Source organism: Diadema antillarum, unplaced genomic scaffold, assembly GCF_040938485.1.
Source record: "Diadema antillarum isolate AM-2024a unplaced genomic scaffold, OU_Dant_1.0 seq00000122_RagTag, whole genome shotgun sequence".
NCBI lineage: Eukaryota > Metazoa > Echinodermata > Echinoidea > Diadematoida > Diadematidae > Diadema > Diadema antillarum.
In genome coordinates, this window is record NW_027271202.1 from 1,331,269 (window position 1) to 1,351,576 (window position 20,308).

A 20,308-nucleotide genomic window follows, 5' to 3' on the forward strand; every position below is an offset into this window, starting at 1 on the left:
ACACGGTTGCAATATTGTTATGGCTTAATTTTGTTATTGTTCTCTCAGTATCAACACTTGAGAAAGGGCGGCGAGACGCTCGAAAATTTGTGTGCAGAAATAAACCGTTGGTGAATACAGCATGAACTTTGTTCCAGTTTTGTTTGTTATCTTGCCAGCACGGGGACAACCTACTCAATCTGGTACATATATATATAATATATATATTCTCAGAGAAAATGAGAGGTATAAAAAAATTTCTTTTCATATTCTTTGGCATGGAGTCGTTAACTGCAACTTGAAACTTTCACTATATAAACTTGCTGCGCTTTCAAGATACTGTGTAGATATAACTTTCAGCTGCTGCACAAGTTGCTGTAGACTTTATTACAATGTTGTATACTATATTAGAATGCTGTATACTATAATACAATGCTGTATATGTACTATATTACAATGTTGTATACCATATTACAATGCTGTCAATGCCCTGTTTTCTTCCCTTCATAGCACTTTGCTATTGTCACTCAATATGTTTCTGGAGGGTCACTGTTCTCTCTGCTGCACATACAGAAAAGGTTTGGAATTCTTTTGTTGTCTCTTCTTCTTGTCATGGTGATGATAATTTTATGATATATGGTATTTGCCTGAAACTAGGGTGATATTGGAATGATAAAAAAAACATGCTTGAAAGAGGTAATTTTTGGTCTTGAATTGAAATAGGCCTCATATCACTTACAATAGTAGTTAACATTGTAAATATGTCATAACATATCATACAAGATCATGATGCTTCTGTCACTTGAAAGAGGTTTTTGTCATGTCATGATTTTACATGTCTGTTAACATTCACATAAAATTATAACTCTAGCAGTACATTTACGTTCTTGCTCCTATATCATTGCTCAGCCTGAGTCTATTAATGAGATACAAATAACAATCTTATTCCTCTTGAAGCATATGCCACCTGTAAGTGAAGGTTGGTTGAAGCTGGAACTTTGTCAAAGAGAGCTTTACTTCTGAATACAGTCATCAAGGAAAGATATGAATTATACTTAGTACAGCCAGCTTTAGCTGTGTATGATCCAAACCTGAGAACTAATCCTCAATATGTTGGCATCTCTTTTGGAAGGGGTGGATGATTCCGAACAGAAGAAAGCATCTTTTAGTCATTCAAATTTGGAGAGACAGGAAGCTAATTTATACCTTTAACTGCTGAGCTCAAAAATAGTATGAATCACAATTGAATTCTGCTCTCTGGAAGTCACTATAATCTGTACACATTTATGGCATATCACTTTTAATAGAATAATTTTACTTAGAAGACACTTTAGCTGGTTCTTACCTCTAACTATTAAACTAAAAACTCTCAGTGTCAGGAAGCCACTATCACCAGTATGCAATCTCACCTTTTGTCACTGTCAGAACAATTGACCTGCAGTCCAAAATGTTGATAGCACTGGATGTGGCCTATGGAATGGACTACCTTCACAATCTACCCCAACCAATCATCCACAGGGATCTCAACAGGTGAGTCATGTTAGCATTTTAAAAGTCTGTTAACCTTTTCTAGGTCCAAATCACAATGGGTAGCACAAGCAAGGGGATCAGATTGTTTATATGTTTATAAGTGTAACTTATGCTGTATGTTTTAGATTGGAAAAACATAGTGTAGTTTCCCTATGTCATTTTTTAATGAATTTGAAATTAAATTGTTCTACTAGTCATAGTATTTTAGAACTTTTGATGACTTTATGTAGAATAAGGCTTTTATCTCTATGGCAGTAGATTTTAATGCTGTGGCAGGGCCGGCGCAGTGTTTTCAAAAGTGTGGGGCCCACTTCCGGGTTTCATGAGCTAACAAGCAAAAAAAAAAAAAAAAAAAAAAAAAAAAAGGTCCTCAGCTCATCTCTCCCCGTCCACTTCCGGGTTTCTTCAGCTGACAAGCAAAAAAAAAAAAAAAGATCCTCAGCTCATTCTCTCCCCTCCCATTTCCGGGTGTTATTAAAAAAAGGTCTTCAGACAAAACACATAACCTTACCGCCGCCATACTTCAAGATCTCGATCTATTTCTTTTTTAGTGCCACTTACGTACTTCCGGGTTGAAAAAAGTGTGGGGGCCCAAAGTGATGACACCTTATGTATTCCTTTGTATGGTGCACAAAAAGTGTGGGGGCCCGAGCCCCACGGCCCCCACGGCCCCCACGGCTGCGCCGGCCCTGTGTGGTACTATGAAATGATCAGATTATTGCCCAGTTTAACTTAGAATATTCAGTTTTGTATGTATGGTCACATGTATCATCTAAGAATCCCAGATGTATAGAATGTGATCTAATGAGCCCATAATTGCTCCACCAGCTAATGCCTCTATGCATGTGGTCACACTGCAGACAAAACTACACATAGTTTCAGTGATAGGAAACTACCCTTACTTTCGGTCTCGCGCTGGAGAAAAATGCAAACACACAATGGTGTTCAAAAGAATGCATAATGTGCGTATACGTATGACATGAATAGATCTATTATTATGTCACAAACTTCTTGAAGTTTTAGCTGCACACGGCCACACTACACAAAACTGCATGTGTAGTTTCATCAGAAGTGAGAAACTTCCCAAGTGCATGCAGGAAGTTTCGCGGGAAGTTATGCTGGTAACCTCTTGAGAAGTTTGCGGTCACACTGACCAAACTACGCAAAACAAAATACTCAGTAGTGAAACTACATGTACGCACAGTTTTGCGTAGTGTGACCATGCCTTGTATTATGTGTGTGTATCTACATTGTATCTGTCTGTCAGTCTATGTCAATTTTCCCACAAAGCACTGCACAATCTTTCTTGTCAAGGTCTCTCACTGGCATTGTGTAACAGTTGTGAATCAAGGATAGATAACAACCATACAACTTTGTTTGTTTTTTCTTTCCAGTCACAACATCTTGCTTGATGATGTGGGGCATGCAGTAGTAGCAGACTTTGGTGAATCTCGCTTTGTCAAGTCGGTTCATGAAGACAACATGACAAAACAACCAGGAGTGAGGAAATGATTGTTTATAAATAAACTTCATCCTTTAAGTATTAACTAGAAATTGGAGGGGGAGGATGCATTTAAGCTTTACTTTCTGTCATTATTTTACCAATATCACAGTGCAGGTCTTGTTGTTTGTCCACTCTTGTTGGTAAGACTCTTCTGTCAGAGTTTGTAATGCCTGTATGCTATGCTTCATTCAGTCATAATGTATTTTCCATGGATCTTGACCTTTTCCATGGATCTTGACCTCTGTATTTCTATCTTGAGTTATCATTGTCAATATTTGTTTTTCTGAATGGAATTGTGTATGGTTTTTAGTGTACAGCTACTGATCATATGGTGCAGTTGAAATTTTGGATAAGGCTAGTCCTGCCTGATCACCATTGTCTACCTCTCAGACTGACATGTATTAGATTATGACATTGGCTCCTTTAAAGAACTTCGCTGCTCTCATCAGAATGTGACATCAACTACCCTCTCTGTCGTGGACAACTAAATACAAAACATCAAAAGACCTAAAAATTCAAAGAAATGTATTAAGAAGGTATTAAGCTCGGAATGACAAAAAAAGACTTGTCATTTTTTATGTAAATTTCTTAGTTTGCCAATTTTATGAGTGTGCCTGTTTTTTATTTGCTTCTTGTGTGAGATGGTCTCATTTGAATTATTTCTGAAACCCGACCTAGAATCTAAGATGGATGGCTCCAGAGATCTTCACTCAGAACACCAAATACAGCATCAAAGCTGACGTCTTCAGCTACGCCCTCTGTCTCTGGGAGCTGCTGTCCGGTGAGCTCCCCTTCGCGCATCTCAAGCCAGCCGCTGCAGCTGCTGAGATGGCTTACAGGAGTACCCGGCCACCCATTGCCATCACCATCCCAAAGTCTATTGTCAACATCCTACAGATGATGTGGTCTCCTACCCCAGAGGTAAGGAGTCAGAGTGGTCTGGTGATCTCCACTGGCCTTCTGATAGGTCAGCCACTGGGACAGCACAGTGCTGTTCTTGTGATGTCCACTGGTCTTTCAAGTGGTCAGTCACTGTGCAGTGCTCTATGGTTACAAAACCCAAATTTGTATGTTTAATGTTTAATGCTTTAATTGAATTTGAATTTTTTAGTCTTTGGAAACCATGAGGTTAAATGATGCAAAACTTTACTTCATTGTCATATACACATATACCTACAAAAGAAAACTTGTAGCACATGTGAACTATGAGTAAGGTTGAAATTAGTGAAATTGCTCAGAAACCAACTATCAATAATATACAGCACTTACATGTTTTACTTTTCAGGTGACAAATAATTGTTGTCCATAATTTATTCCTGTTTTGAGTGTTTGGTCATTGCAGTAGTACATGAAAGACCTGTATCTTTAATATGATCGTTCAAAGAGGGCTCCTTGTGGAGACTGTTCCTTGTAAAGTTACCAGGGTAATGGTTTTCATTAGCAAAACAGTTTGTGTAATGTATAGTGGATGCAGGTTGATCTGACCCACCTGTATGTACTTCCAGTTGTATTTATCACACAAGATCCAGAAGATTTTTAGCTCTTTATGTAGATGTGCAGGTTGATTTACCCCTAATTGATTCATAACAGATGCCACATAATTTTGTTTTGATCCAAACTTGATGTCATTACAGGAGAGGCCCTCGTTTGCCCAGGTACTGCCAATGTTGGCTGATTGTCGTCAGGAGATTCTGGCCGTAAGCAAATCTCTGTCTGGTGTGCTGAGCATGCTGGATGCTGAATGGGTAACGTGTGGCATGGTGCCCTCCCTCTCTCAACACTAACAACTAATACCATGTGTACTCCATTTAGTGATTTCACAGCTGTTTCTTTGTTGTGTACAATAACTTTTTCCCTTCCATACTTGCTTTACAAGTGACTTGTAGTTTGACATTGGCAGTGCATCCAGTTGTGAATTCACCAATCTGAGACAAACAAACTTTGCATTTTTGTGACCTTATTTAATGTCAGTTACAGTTATATTCTCTGTGAAACGTCACTTATCAACTAGCTGTGTCAATGCTCATGTATCAAGTGCACAAAATGAAATACAATTGTTGCCTTTGAATTTAATTATAAGCATATTTTAAAAGTAACTCATAGAACTTGAAAAAATGTATCTGTTGAACAAAAATATCTTATTTTGAATTAAAAGTTCAATTTTATGACATAAAAGTGTCTTTATCCTCCATACTATTCATTATTGATTTTAAATTCTTCAGGAACATCTAATTTGTGTGGAAATAGATTTGTTATGCACATACCCTTGTATTAGCTGAAGTGACATTTGATATGTTCATCTTGTACTTCAGGTAAATAATGATTCACTGGAGTAGAATAGTACACTTGTATCACATGAGTGCATGCATGGGCGTCACCAGGGGGGGTGCGTTGGGTGCGAACGCACCCCCCTTCAGCCCCTTAAAAAAAAAAAAAAAAAAAAAAAATCAGTCTGAGAGCGACATCAACGCCGGATGCTAAATAATAATAATAATTTTTTTTTTTTTTTTTTGCACCAGGGACAACAAATTCGTGGGCAAAAACAATTCGCACCCCTGGCTCTGGCAGCACTGATTTTATGCATATCTACTACTATACAGTGTTTACTATTTATCGACCGTACTGTACATCCGTACGGTACGGAGCACGTACACGTTTGCATGTTACGTGTGCTACTTACAAGTTAGTATAGGGTCTATGTACGTTACTTCTGACCAATCCATATTGCCAGCCCAAGTGCGAGCCTTAGCCTCATTAAAAATAAAGAATAAAAAAATGCCCACCTCCCTCCATAATTCCAGAGACGAGAAGAATTCCTTCTTACCTTTTTTTTTTTTTTTTTGGACAGAAAATGCCCCCATCAAAATATTGGAGGAGCAAGCATATTATAATTTTGCACCCCATAATCAATATTTAAAAATTAGTAAATGAGAAGATTTTTCTTGCTTTTGAAAGAAAAAAAAAAGTGGTGCCCCCATAAAAATATTGGAAGGCAAGCGCACCATTTGCCCCACCCCACATAATCATAATTCCCGCGATGAAAAGAAATTCTTGCTTTTTTGTTAGAAATATGTCCAATTATTTCACCCAAAAGCAGTGGCGTAGCTATGGAGGGGGTTTGAACCCCCCCCCCCCCCCCCACCCCCATCCGCTGGTTTAAAAAAAAGAAGAAAAAAAAAGTAATTCAAGGGTTAGTAAACTGCTTTTGAAATCGACATGAAACGGTGATCAAGAAATAATATAGTTTCCTATGATTTCTTTTAACCATAATTCAAGAGGTATATAGTGTGAAACATTGTTCAAAATGCCCGGAGCCGACAAAAGATTGTGATTCAGCGTGATTCCTGGTTGACATTCTGCATAAAGCAGGATGTGCGCAGTGTACTCAGAACATCCGAACGGCAAACAGAGTCGGTGCAATTAAATGTTGCGCAATGTGATGTAGAATGTACACCTTTAACCTTACGCTTTGTTGTATCAAAGCTAGATCATTGATTTTGCAGTGTTGCTTTACATACTAGTCTATATAAAAATGTCTTGCATTGCCAATAAAAAGACTTGACCTGGGCTAATTCCTAACTTTTCCATGTATATAATACATACACACAAACAAACACTCACACTTAGGGGATGCTCTAAAGTGCAGATTTTGGACATCCTTCCCCTGCTTGGTCACTTCGATGCCACCTCGCTGGTCATACCTCCCCCAGTCATGAACATAAACCCACACCCTGGACTACCAGTGGCGGATCGAGGAGTGGGGGGACGCAACGGGCGTCCCCCCTTAATTTCCAATGCGAAAAATTATAGTTACAAACGGCAGTTTTTGGACTGTAAATGTCAAAATTTTCAAGCTCGCTCGCTCCGCTCGCTCGCATTTAGTCGTAATGCCATTTTCCTGACGTTGCTGCCAGTAATTGCCAGCAGTTGCGCCCGTTGCGCCCCGTCCCTTTATTTCCAAAGCGAAAAAATATAGCTACAAACGGCAGTTTTGGGACTGTAAATAAAATGTCAATATTTTCAAGCTCGCTCGCTCCGCTCGCTCGCATTTAATTGTTATGTCATTAGCTGACAGTAATTGCCAGCAGTTACGCCCGATGCCCCCCCCCCCTAATTTCGAAAGCAAAAAAAAAAAATAGCTACAAACGGCGGTTTTTGGACTGTAAAATGTTAAAATTTTCAAGCTCGCTCGCATTTAATCTTTATGCAGTTCTCCTGATGTTACTGCCAGTAATTGTCAGCAGTTGCGCCCGGTGCGCCCGATGCCCCCCCCCCCCTCTAATCTCCAAAGCGAAAAATATAGCTACAAACGGCAGCTTTTGGACTGTAAAGTGTCAAAATTTTCGAGCTCGCTCGCTCCGCTCGCTCGCATTTGATTGTCATATGCCATTCTCCTGATGTTGCTGCCAGTAATTGCCGGCAGTTGCGCCCGGTGCGCCCCCTCCTTTATTTCGAAAGCGAAAAAATATAGCTACAAATGGCAGTTTTTGGACTGTTAATGTCAAACATTTCAAGCTCGCTCTCTTCGCTCCCTCGCATTTAATCGCTATGCCATTCTCCTGATGTTGGTGCCAGTAATTGCCGGCGGTTGCGTCTGGTGCGCCCCCTTCCTTTATTTCTAAAGCGAAAATATAGCTACATAGGGCAGTTTTTGGACTGTAAAATGTCAACATTTTCAAGCTCGCTCTCTTCGCTTGCTCGCATCTAATCGCTATGTCATTCACCTGATGTTGCTGCCAGTAATTGCCAGCAGTTGTGCCCGGTGCGCCTCCCCCTTAAATTCCAAAGCGAAAAAATATAGCTACAAACGGCATTTTTTTTTTACTGTAAAGTGTCAAAATTTTCAAGCTCGCTCACTCCGCTCGCTCGCGTTAAATTGCTATGCAATTTTCCTGATGTTGCTGCCAGTAACTTTTCATTTCACACCGTCATTCCATAATCCATTGATAGGGGGGACCACAACCTCCCCCCTTGTTCGCTCCGCTTGCTCGGGCTCGGTCGCGTTCATGACATTAGTGTAAGAATTAATACTAGAAGTTTATTTAAATGATACTGTTTATAGGCAAATTGTTCAATAACAATTTACTTCAAAATGTACTGATGCCTTCAACAAGTAGGACTGTTTCGAGTCGATAAAACACGCAAAAAAACCTGCATCAAATTGCACACTTTACAACAGCAAAATGCAAAAAGTGCTCACCGTGGGAGGGGGGCACTCCCTCCCACATCCTCCCCCTCGCTCACTCCGCTCGCTCTTACTTGGCCGCGTTCATGAAATTCAGTGTAAATATTAAAACAGGAAGTTTATTGGGATGATACTATTCTATAGGCAAATTGTTCAATAATAATCTTCATCAAAATATACTTCTACCTTAACATGAGGGATTGGTTCAAGTCGATAAAACAAGCAAAAACAAGCATCAAATTGCACCATAATTACAACATCACAATGCAATTTCAGTTCTAACCGTGGGAGGGGGGTTGGATCCCTCCCACATCTTCCCCCTCGCTCGCTCCGCTTGCTCGGGCTCGGTCGCGTTCATGACATCAGTGTAAGAATCAATATACAAGAAGTTTATTGAAATGATATGATTTATGGGCACATTGTTCAACAACAATTTCCATCAAAATGTACTGCTACCTTAAACAAGTGGGACTGTTTCAAGTCGATAAAAACACGTAAAAAAACTGCATCAAATTGCACCATTTACAACATCAAAATGCAAAAAGTTCTCACCGTGGGAGGAGTGGAGACAACAGGGACTTCCACACCCTCCCCCCCCCCACCTTGCTCGCTCCCTCGCATACTAACACCCCCCCCCCCCCCCCCCAACATGAAATCCTAGCTACGCCGGTGCCCTTTCCCCGCTTGGTTTCCCTCAAAAAAAAAAAAAAGTCTGGGGATTGAGAGCTTCCTATATTCCAAATGTCTGTCCAAAAAATCGCGCTACATTTAGTGTCAAAACGCACCCCCCTTGAAAAAAAGCTGGTGACGCCCCTGGTGCATGTGACTACAGCAATGCTCATGATGTAGTTACAAAATAACAACTGTATTTCCAACATTGTGTCATAGAGTACTGGTAATATGCCTGAAATACTAGTGTGAGTCTCAAGGGCATGTGGTTGTGTATGTCATTTACAAAAATATCGACCACCAATTTGTGAAAAAAGGAAAGAAAAGGAAATATCGACTTGCTGTTTTTCGAGTGAGTGACGGTATTTAATCAATTAATCATTTATTGATGTCTGTTTATCAATTTATTTACTGTAAAAGTGGATATTTTCGCGTGACTAATTTTTCGCGCTTGGCCGGGTCAGAAGAGTTTCGCGTGTTTTTAATTCCGCGGAATCAAGACATCACGCACAGGCACATATGGCAAGCAAAAATATTCGCGTGCTTTTATTTTCGCACTAGTTTCTGGTTGCGCGAAATGCGCGAAAATTTGAACACCGCGAAAATTTCCACTTTTACAGTAATCAGTCATTCCCACACAATATCTTGAGCCTTTCATTTACAAGTGTTGCCAGTATTCATACTGTGTCTGCAGATGATGTATTTCATAATCAGTTATGTAGAGTTGGATAATAATAAGCTATTGAATCCATTGCCTTACGAAACTTCTAATCAATTAAAACTGTTATTTCCAAAATCAGCATAGTAGAATTTATAAAGCTTACATTAAAAAAAAAGTTGTCAGTCATAATCCTGCTTCATACTCTATACATGCCAGATATGTTACGAGTATGATATTTCGTGAATTGGTATTTGTTTGACAATGTATAAAGTGATAGAATTCACAATTGACTGCTGTAATGGCAGAATGAGAAAAAAATTATCTATTTGTTGGAGAAAAGTTGATAATTTCCCACCTTAGATTACAATATACATTATAGATTACATTTGTGATATGAGAGGCATCATTGTATCAGTCAACTCCCCAAATTTGTGAAAATGTGATCATCTCAAATATACTGTGTATACAGCATATCAAGAAATACACACTGCACTGAAATGTATTGTCACTGAGACACTAAAGAAACCATATTATGATGTCATTCCACCACCAGGCCTCCCCTATTGATGCCAGTGAAGATGGCTGTGACCTAGGCTACAGTGGTCTGGAGCCCTCGCCCAGTGACCTCGAACCAGCTGAACTCCCAGCAGGCAATGTGACGGCACTGAGGACACAGTGGGAGATGTGTGCCCGGTCCCTCAGGTTGGTCTTCTGTCTTCTCTAGTACACTGGTTCTGGAATGATTCATGTCATGGTGATCAAAGCACTTTACAGCAATAGCCTTTTCACTGTAATCAACCTACACACACACCTTACTCACTTGACTGCCAATTTACAGGGCAGGCATACTAAATCCAAATCACTCTAAAGTTTTACCTGTCCACTTTGTACCCATCTATACACCATGCCAAGGAGGAAAATTGTGGATACTATGACTTGCTCAGAGACAAAAGTGTTCTGCGGGGGCTTGAACCATGGACCTATTCATTAAAACACGGTGCACATCCACTGAGCCGTATCATCTCCACAAGGTGCAACCATTAACCCATTGAGGATGGGCTGATTTTGCTACAACACGCATTTCCCATAGACACCTGCCTGAGTATACCCGGAACTCATCCTCAACGGGTTAATGATGAATGATGAAGATCTCAGAAGGAAGTGAGCTAATGATACCATAGAAGACTGCTTGTAACTCTACTCTATGTGATTGGTGATTTAATGATGAAAAATTCATATTCGATGCTATGAGGATGCCTCATGATTTATAGCCCTTCCCTCCAAAGTATTGAGGATGTCTTGGACAAACATAAAAGTAATTGCTCCTTCGGGTGACAACTCATTATAACCACAGTTCGTGTATGATTCATGGTTTAACCCTAAAAGGGCCGGGGAGGGGGGGGGGGGTTGAATTAACCTCCCCTCGACATTTCCCGCTACCATTCTGCCACGTGAATTTTTTTGATCGCACCGCTCGCTGACTTTTTACTTTCAAGTCTCGCACAATTTATGACACCATTTTCGTTAAAATCAGACATACCGTTACAACACTGCATGACCTTTATACATGCTTGTCAGACCGAAAATGGCTCAAAAACATGATTTTGTGTACAAAGGCTCTGCTCACCTTATTCAAAAAGATATTATTATTTTCACTTTCAATGGCTGAAATCAATCAATTTTTAGCATAATTATGCTTAAAATTGGTTCTGTAATAAATTTTGTGAAAAAAACGAAAAAACCAAAAGGTCGAAAAACAGAAATACATAAGAAATTCATAAAACAATAAAATACATAAGAAATTTAGTTTGATACCGTTTTTTTTTTTTTTACATTGTTAGGAATGCTACAAGAAATAATATCACCAAAAATTAGGATGCCATTAGCTTTATTTTCTGAATTAGAGCAAAATTTATGATTTCACACATATTAATTAATATGAAATAAAGAAATGAAAAATCCAATTTTTTCTTTTATAGTTTGGTAGATTACGCAACAAGTAATGTATGTGCCAATTTTCAGGGCAATTGCGCGATTGATGGCTGAGATCTCGGGGGCGGGGGTTGGGGTTGAATCAACCCTCCTCCGGCCACAGAACTCCCCAAAAAGCCCGGCCTGGTGAGGGTGAAAGATGAAATATTTCTCTCAAATGCAAAGAAGATGCTTAACAGGAGCAGACCTTTCCTGCATCATACCTGTTGTCTGAAACAGACATTGAATAGTGGCAATGTTAAAAGCACATAGACCCGGTGGTTTAGTCAAATGCGTACGCTGGCGCACAGCGCAAGTTTCCTACAGAGACCTATGCTTTCAACTCCTCTTTAGTGCTTATGCTTTGACCCATTTCCATGAGTCCGAAGAAGTCTGATCCACTGTAGTCAGTGGTCCGATTACAGTTCGGCTGTTGATTCGGCTGATGATGACAGCTTTTAGCAAACTTCTTCTGTGATGTCATACTAAGAAGCGCACACCCTGGCATCAGTACAGACTGCGTGATGCGCAGAAGACAATAGAGGCAACATTACCTAGAAACACCTACACGTTTTACTTTTGATGACAGCTCAACTCAAGCAATCTTCATATGAATGCTAACGGTGATTGGCAGTATCATCCAACAGCGCCCCCACAACCACCGGGTTTATGTACTTTTAGGCTTGGGACTTATCTTATAATTGAACTGCATTTAAAACTGGTGTTTGGAAGATGAAAGATTTGTCTTTCATGAAAAGAAGATGCAGAAATTTCTTTCCTTGTATGCATGAAAAGATTCAGTTTCAACAATTTGGAAGAATTAAAGAAATCTCAGAAAGGTAGCGTTACAAAAAATGGTGTGAAACAGAAAGAATTCCTGGGCAGTCTAACAGATTTGGATATGTGGCCTGAGTTATGATTAATTGGACCTCAGCATGTGAAGACTGCATCACCTGACCACATTCTGAGCTCGCTCAAGGAAACTTGACATTTGTGGAACAATATACATGTATGTCTTATGGGTAATTTTTCTTTTCTTTCTTCCTATTTTAGTGGTGAAAACAACAGCAGTAATGTCTTTCCTGCAACTGATAAGAATGGTGAGGGGAATCAGTTTCTTTACCTCTAGCTGTAGTTGTTTCTTTCCACTGTATATAGCTAGTCAATCTGCTAATCTGTTAAACTCTCATTGCATAAAAGGCAGGATTAAGGGATGCCATCATATGCACTTCTTTTTATTAAAGTTGTGCATCTGCAAAGTGTCTTGATACTTGATACTGCAGGCATATTTGTTTGGCAATTAAGCATAATTTGACAGCAATCTATTGCACTAGTGTTTTTTAATTTTCATGTACAATTTTTGTATTTTTCATTGAGGTACACATTAAAGTAAATGTTTTGATGTATATGCTATCAAGAATTCATACACAAAATTTGTATATTTGCATATATATATATATATATGTATATATATATATATATATATATAAATAATATATATATATATATATATATATGCATATACTGTATTTGTCAATTGATTGGTCGCTTGATAAACTGACAGGCAGATGAAAGAGATGTAGATATCATAGATACATGTAATTATGGATATCATATCCATGTAGCATGACACTACATTAGCTTGGAATTGGTTTTAATAACAATTGTTTTTTTCTCTATCCATGCCAGGGTATGTATCAGACCCCTTGAGCACACTACGAGCCAGTCATTCTCCTAGACCACACCATATGGACTAGCCAGGACTAGCCAGGACTAGCCAGGACCAGCCTGGACCAGCCTGGGCCAGCCTGGAGTAGCTTGGAGTAGCCTGGACTAGCCTCAAACAGTCAGCCAGTATGCATGGAGGATCTGGAGAACAGTTTCCCATTGAGAAAGTCAGGTTTCCTGAAAGTAAAATATAAAACTGGTGATACTTGATGTGAAATCTTCCTGTGGAGTCTATGAAACTGTCAGTGCATACACTACATCAAACTTGGTTGGTCTGAACCTCAGGGACTCTTCCAGACTCGATAGATTATCATGGAGACGCTGGTAGCTCCGCAATAAATGTGTATGTATTTTGTAGTATTTATGACCTTGTTTTTTGTTTGTTTGTTTGTTTTTATAACAAGTTTTCTTCATGTGCCATATTTTTTCAAATGAGTCATTGCACTGTGGAGCATTTATAAGTGAAGCATGTCAAAGTAATGCACAGACAATGGCTTGCCACAAAGTAAACAGCAAACAGAACAGGGAAAAGGGAATAAAACATACATGTTACTTTATCTTTTGGATTTTCACAATCTTACTCTTACTGTGATTAATGCTTTGATGAGACAATCAGGAAATTGAATTGCAGGTATTAATTATATTCCAGGGAGTTAATTGTGAATTTGAATGGTTTTCAAAAGGGAAAGATCTCTAGAAAAGAGCAAAATGAGGTTTGCCATTTGGAATTGTGTTTCATGTTGAACATAAACATTGTGATAATTTACTCTTTTATAGGGCTTTAATTGAAGATTCTTTGCACTACTTCATCGTGCACCGTGATCCTAGAATGCAGAATTTTTGTATATTTATCTTGTAATTAATAGACAGTCTCATCATCTGCAGATGAAGCCAACAATTGAGATTTGTAAATCTCAATCTTTGCATTCTGGAGTTTTCTGAGTCTCAAACCTTATTGTATCAAGTGCATGAACATGCTTCTGGAATCCATGCACATGAGCAAAATATTGGGGCAATAGGTTTGATTCTATATTAAATTGTGGAAAGTATTTGCCTTTTATTTCCGTAATGAACTTAGCTGGATTAAAATCATATTCTCTTCCATGAGCTATGAGCCCTTCTCAAGGCTGTGTAGATGTCTCAAATCTTTTGATAGTGATGCTAGAAGTCTGGCTGTGGCTTCCTACTTTCAATATGTGTCTCCCTTTGCAATGTTTTACTCTACAGGGTACCTTTCTTTTCAGTTTAGCTGAATACAGTATTTATGGATGCACATAAATAGTTGCCACCATTAAATTATGACTTTTATGAACAGAACATTGGTCTAACAGGACATTATCAAGACATTTCCTCAGCATGTTAGACAAGGAATCAGTCAAATCAGTCGGAATACAGTTTTTATTAGGTGTTTGTGGAAAACAGAAACTTTTTGTGAAATTTTGTCTTTCTCAAGGCAGGAAAAAAAAAATCTGTTCTAATTCTAATCTATGCAAGGTTATCAAATAAGCTTTTACAGTCATGAAAACTAAAGTGTTTTCAAGGAAAATTCAAAGGAAACTTGGATTTCTTTCCAGCATAGGCTACATTTAGTCCAGCCTATTCCAAACTATACTTGATGAGTTCATTGAAATATACTGGTAAGTACTTGTACATTGTGGCATGTTAATCCTAGTTTAAGTTTATGTATCCAACCGATGTATAGAACTTTTCTTTGATCAATGCACACAAGTACATACAAAGTTTGAGTTTGTCAGTGATATTTGCATATAGGCAAGTTACAGTGTAATGGATTGGCCTACATATTGGAGCTGATTTCATTGTCTCAGTTACTAATAATCAGGTAAAGATCCGATTCCCATGCCATTCTGATTAAGCAGTGGCAACTATGTATGTGTCATTACAAGATTTGCAATTGTTTGTGTGTCATCATATTTGTGCTTTACCTACTAAACCTAATGCAAGTACTACAGCATAGCATTACCGGTATCTTTTTATGTATGCCCTTAAAACAGCTGGATTGTGACAGCACCATTGCATTGCTTGAGTAGGGAGATATTTTTGCTATGATTGAAAGAAGCACAAATGAGTCACCAGTTTGGTATCTTGTTTTATATGTTTGTACTATGTACTCAATATGCATTCTATACATATTTTGAGACTGACTTACATCATTATATTACTTAATAAAAGAGATAGAGTCTCTGCACTTACTGCTCACACTGGAGATGGTACACGTAGTCAAACTTTTCAAGTTGTTAGATGATCACAGTGGAGAAGAATAAAATGAGAGAAATTTAGTTGATGGCAGAAAGGGCCACTTTTAGGCCCTGCAATACTGACATGAAAGAACTAAATTCAGCTAAAGCAACTGTCATAGTTTCTTCTCATTGCTGTGGTGACCATTTACAACCACTCACATTATTCTGTTAGCAGTTGACCTGGACTGGTCTCAGCTACTATTCTGGTCATTAGGTTAAACTGATGAATATCTGAAGTTAAACATCATTAATCTGTGCTGTGTTGACATGTTACTTCATAGATTCATATGGTAGTACTCATATAAAAAGTTTATCTATAATATCTTCATGAAATTGACTAATTTTGATTGTGAATTTACTTTATCCATGAATTATTAATTTGATTAATTTTATTTGTATTTTTAGTGTCTGAACAAGCAAGAATATGAATGGAAGGCCTGTGGAAATGCTATGAAATGTGATAAAATGGTGATATAAATTTTATATCTATACCAAGCTTGATGGGAGAATGATGTCAAGTTGACATAGGCTGTGTCATTGCCAGCTGCTAAATATTTTCAAAATATATGGAAGAAGTACAAGAAATGGTTATTTACCCCAGACCTTCAGGCAGAATCTGTGAACAACTCAAGATGGGAATTATGCTGCTTCAAATTTCTTATGCTGCCAGAGAAATTCAGGTTGCGCTATCGAATGAGCATGTTTGAACAATTTATGTTCAAGTTCCTGACCTAAAAAATCTCAGAGGGTAATTTATTCATGTCATTTTCATTGTAATTTCCATTGAATTACTAGAAACAATTCTGCCTATACATTGTATCAGATGTTAATAGTCTGACAAGCTGGAAGGTTGATGTGGGCTGTGATTTTAAAGTCTGTCTCTGTACATCAGCAAACTACACAATGTTTAGAGAGAGACTTTCTTGACTCACAGACATGAAATCCCAATATCTTGGTAGGAAATTGTGTACACTTGTTTATCTTTTTAAGTACATGTATCCCTCTATGCCAGTTATTGCCATTAACCCCTGGCATGTGATAGAGTTTACAGGGTAGTAAATACCATTCAAAGTAAAAAGTGAAGTATCAAGTTATATGTCATTGATTTTACCTGCCACTAATGGGTCATCATTGTATACTTGTCAAAGTACTTGCCCTGGAACTCTTTTGATGCTTGCCTAGGATTCTTTAAACTTGTGCTAGGGTACACTAGGGCATGTGTGTCTGATTATTATGGTGTATCAAAAACAAGCTACTGTAAAAGTGGAAATTTTGGCGATGTTGAAATTTTGGGGGCATACCAGAAACTGGCGCAAAAATAAAAGCTCATCAATGCTTGCCATATGTTCCAGTGGTTTATGTCTTGATTTTGCAGAATTAAAAACATGGGAAACTCACCTTTCCCACTAAGTCAACTCACACAAAAATATCTACTTTTACAGTACAATATCTATGTTCCTAACAATGCATCTTTGTACAAAATGTATATTTGATGTTGCCATGTATTCAATAACTCAAATTGTGGAGTTGTAAATGTATTTGTTGATAAAGAGAATGACATATATTCTTCATGATAAAAATAGGACTATATTTCAGAGTTTTTCCTGCAGTACTGTGTATTCACCTTTGTATTTTAACATTGACAAAGATAAATGTTGTGATGGCACAAGTACAGCTCAACCTCTGCAACAACTTCCATGAAATCTTTTAACTCATGGAAGATTGAATCAACTTTCTAAAACATCAAATCAAGAAACTATTTTTCTTGCATCATACAACTATCGTAAAAACAATTGCTTGTGGTGTGTTATATTTGACTTCAAAATATTGCACCCTTTGTGCTTTCATTCTATCAGTCATGCATGTCTTGATCCCATTTGTGGAGGGATTCATTGTTGAAAGTAGCAATACAATGTATAAGATTATATTTCTGGAGAACACAAGAAATATGAACTTTCAGTGTGCAAAAATTGTGCACACTGGTAGCGAGTAGCTTCTACACAAGCCAAAGGACTTTGAGAGATACAGCATCTATTTATCCACAGAGTTCAAGTATTACGCAATCCAGAACTTTTCAACTTGGTATTTCTCTGTGTTCTAATTCCTAATGCCAACGGGACTAAGAGACATTTATTTTCTCTGACCTCACTGTTTTTGTTTTTGTTTTGTTTTTTGACTGGCTGAGCCGTTTTTGTAGTCTTTAAAGAATGTACTTTGAGACATCAGAAAAATTGGTTTTCATCATGTTCCTTTGCTAGCAATGTCTAATTTTGCACAAAATGGACTCCTATCACTGATACTGCATACTGTGCCTCAATTAAAATCAAATTGCCCTTACTTTCTACTCACAATATGGCATTGTTTGAGACAACCTTTGTTGTGTCACCCTCAAGGACAGTCACTGTGATTTACACACAAGTCTGAACATATTACCGTGAGTCTACCCCCCCCCCCCCTCCAGCTTGTAGAAGACAAGAATAGAAATATGTCAAGTGTATGAAACTAAGGCTGCAAGCATGTGCAATAAGGAATTTAATTTAATGATACATATATAACTGTGTACATGCATGTTTGTGACCAGCTGCTATGCACCCTTTGTTTGTTACTTTGGTGCTAAATAACAAACTGGGAAAGTGAAAGAAAGAAAGAAAGAAAGAAAGAAAGAAAGAAAGAAAGAAAAGAGATGCTTTGTCAAGACTATGGAGCTTGTAGCTCCATGGTCAGACTTTGTACATGTAAGGAGCGTACATTGTGGTATTAAACAGAATGATTAACGATGGCATACTTGAAATAAAATTGAATATTGAAAGGAACAATTAATCGTGTGAGACTGCTCATTACAACAGAGGTAGAACAAAGTCATGTAACATAACTTTCCTCTTGAAAGTGGCAAGTCTGAATGGATCCAATCAATCATAATGTAGTCTGTCTGTCTCTACCAGACCACTAGGAACCATGCTTTGTAAATATGACACTGGTACTTAGGAAGTGATTCTCAGACAAGGAAGCTGGGTGTTATCCATGTGTATTGTGGAAGGCACATACAATGTATCATGTTTGTGTCTGTGTGTAATATGTGTGTATTTGTATTAATAATAATAATAATAAACTGTGCTTGTATAGCGCATATCACATTCAGGGAGAAGTCTCTATGCACTTTAAGAATGAAACAATACAAGTAAAGGAAGTAAGGTGAAAATGGGACAGGTAAATGAACAATAGAAAATTAAGATTAAGCTGACACTGAGAAACACTGATGGCCATGAGCCTTATCATTGCAAAAATAAATGTGTTTTCAACATTCTTCTAAATGAATCAATTGTTTCAGCATCTTTGATTTTATCAGGCAGACTATTCCATAATTCTGCTGACGCTACAGCAAATGTTCGTGCTCCATAAAATTTGGTGACAGTCTGGGGACAAACTAAGAGAGACTTGGATTTTGAGCGAAGATTTCTAGTCGGATGATACCTTTGGATGAGGTCTTGGAGATATGTGGGACCCAGACCCTGTAAGCATAGGAAAGTCAGCGACAGTATTTTGTATTGCACACGGACCTTTATTGGTAGCCAGTGCAATTCATGTAAAATAGGAGTGATGTGGTCATGCTTTTGAGCATGTGTCACCAATCTCGCAGCAGAGTTTTGTATTCTCTGAAGCTTGTTTATTTGCATGTCAGGAAGACCATACAGAATACTATTACAAAAATCAATACGTGACATCACATGAGCGTGAACAAGTCTCTCTACTGATTTCCGGTTTAAGTACTGTCGTATTGTCCCAATTTTATGGAGTGCGAAGGATGCAGCTTTACAAATATCATTTATGTAAGAATTCAGCATAAGATGTTTGTCGAGTCTGACACCTAGATTTCTAGCAGAGTCGGCAATTGTATTAACAACTCCTTCATCCAGTGTAACAGATTCAAGTTGATTACGTTGTCTAAATCTACTGGTAAAATGAAGAACCTCAGTTTTATCTGCATTAAGTTTGAGACAATTGTGAATAGACCAATGCTTAATATCTGAAATGCAAGCCTGTAGCTTCTGAATGGCATCATTTTGCCTACCACCTTCAATAAATACATAAACTTGAATATCATCAGCATACATCATACAGTTCAAATTGTGATGTGAAATGATGTCCTGCAGTGGAGCAGAGTACAATGTAAATGCTAAAGGGCCAATTACCGACCCTTGTGGGACACCATGGGTAGATGAATAAACCTGGGATTTTGAGTCCCCAATAACTACACAATGACTTCTGCCTTCAAGATAAGATGCGATTAGCTTCAGTGCATTTCCGGTAAATCCATATCTTTCTTCTAGGCGCGATACTAACATTTGTTGGCTAATGGTATCAAATGCACCTGTGTAGTCAAGAAGGAGTAAGATTGCCTCATGTCCCCTATCAAGAGCTAACAAAATATCATTTACAACTCTAACAATAGCAGTTTCACAGCTATGGTGAGGTCTGTATGCAGATTGAGCACTAGCAAACAAATTGTTACTCATCAAATAATCCTGCATTTGGGAGACCATTAACCGTTCAAGCAGCTTCCCAAGGAACTTCAAGTGAGCAATGGGACGGTAATTTTTCAGGACTTCTGGATCAAGCTTGTCTGATTTCAACAGAGGAGTGATGTGAGCAAACTTTAACGTGTCCGGAAAATAGCCATTAGTCAGGGATATGTTGACAATCTTGGTGAAAAATGGAATCAGTTCCATGGAGCACTTTTTCAGAAGATCACTTGGAATAGGATCGAGCCCGCAGGTTGTTGACTTTGAAGCAGACAGTACCCTGAGAACTTGATCGTCCGTGAC

The 20,308-nt window shown here is 38.3% G+C and overlaps 1 protein-coding gene across 1 annotated transcript in view; it reads left to right on the plus strand.

Moving 5' to 3' along the window:
- Positions 1-13,327, plus strand: part of LOC139727215 (serine/threonine-protein kinase TNNI3K-like) — a 29,640-nt gene extending 16,313 nt beyond the window's left edge. Inside the window, exons 18-25 of the mRNA XM_071638172.1 lie at positions 490-557; positions 1,405-1,509; positions 2,904-3,009; positions 3,692-3,934; positions 4,648-4,758; positions 10,082-10,230; positions 12,553-12,599; positions 13,189-13,327. Of these exons, the coding sequence (XP_071494273.1) occupies positions 490-557; positions 1,405-1,509; positions 2,904-3,009; positions 3,692-3,934; positions 4,648-4,758; positions 10,082-10,230; positions 12,553-12,599; positions 13,189-13,256 (897 nt within the window). The 3' untranslated portion in view covers positions 13,257-13,327. The remainder of the gene's footprint in view (positions 1-489; positions 558-1,404; positions 1,510-2,903; positions 3,010-3,691; positions 3,935-4,647; positions 4,759-10,081; positions 10,231-12,552; positions 12,600-13,188) is intronic.
- The last annotated feature ends 6,981 nt before the right edge of the window (positions 13,328-20,308 follow it).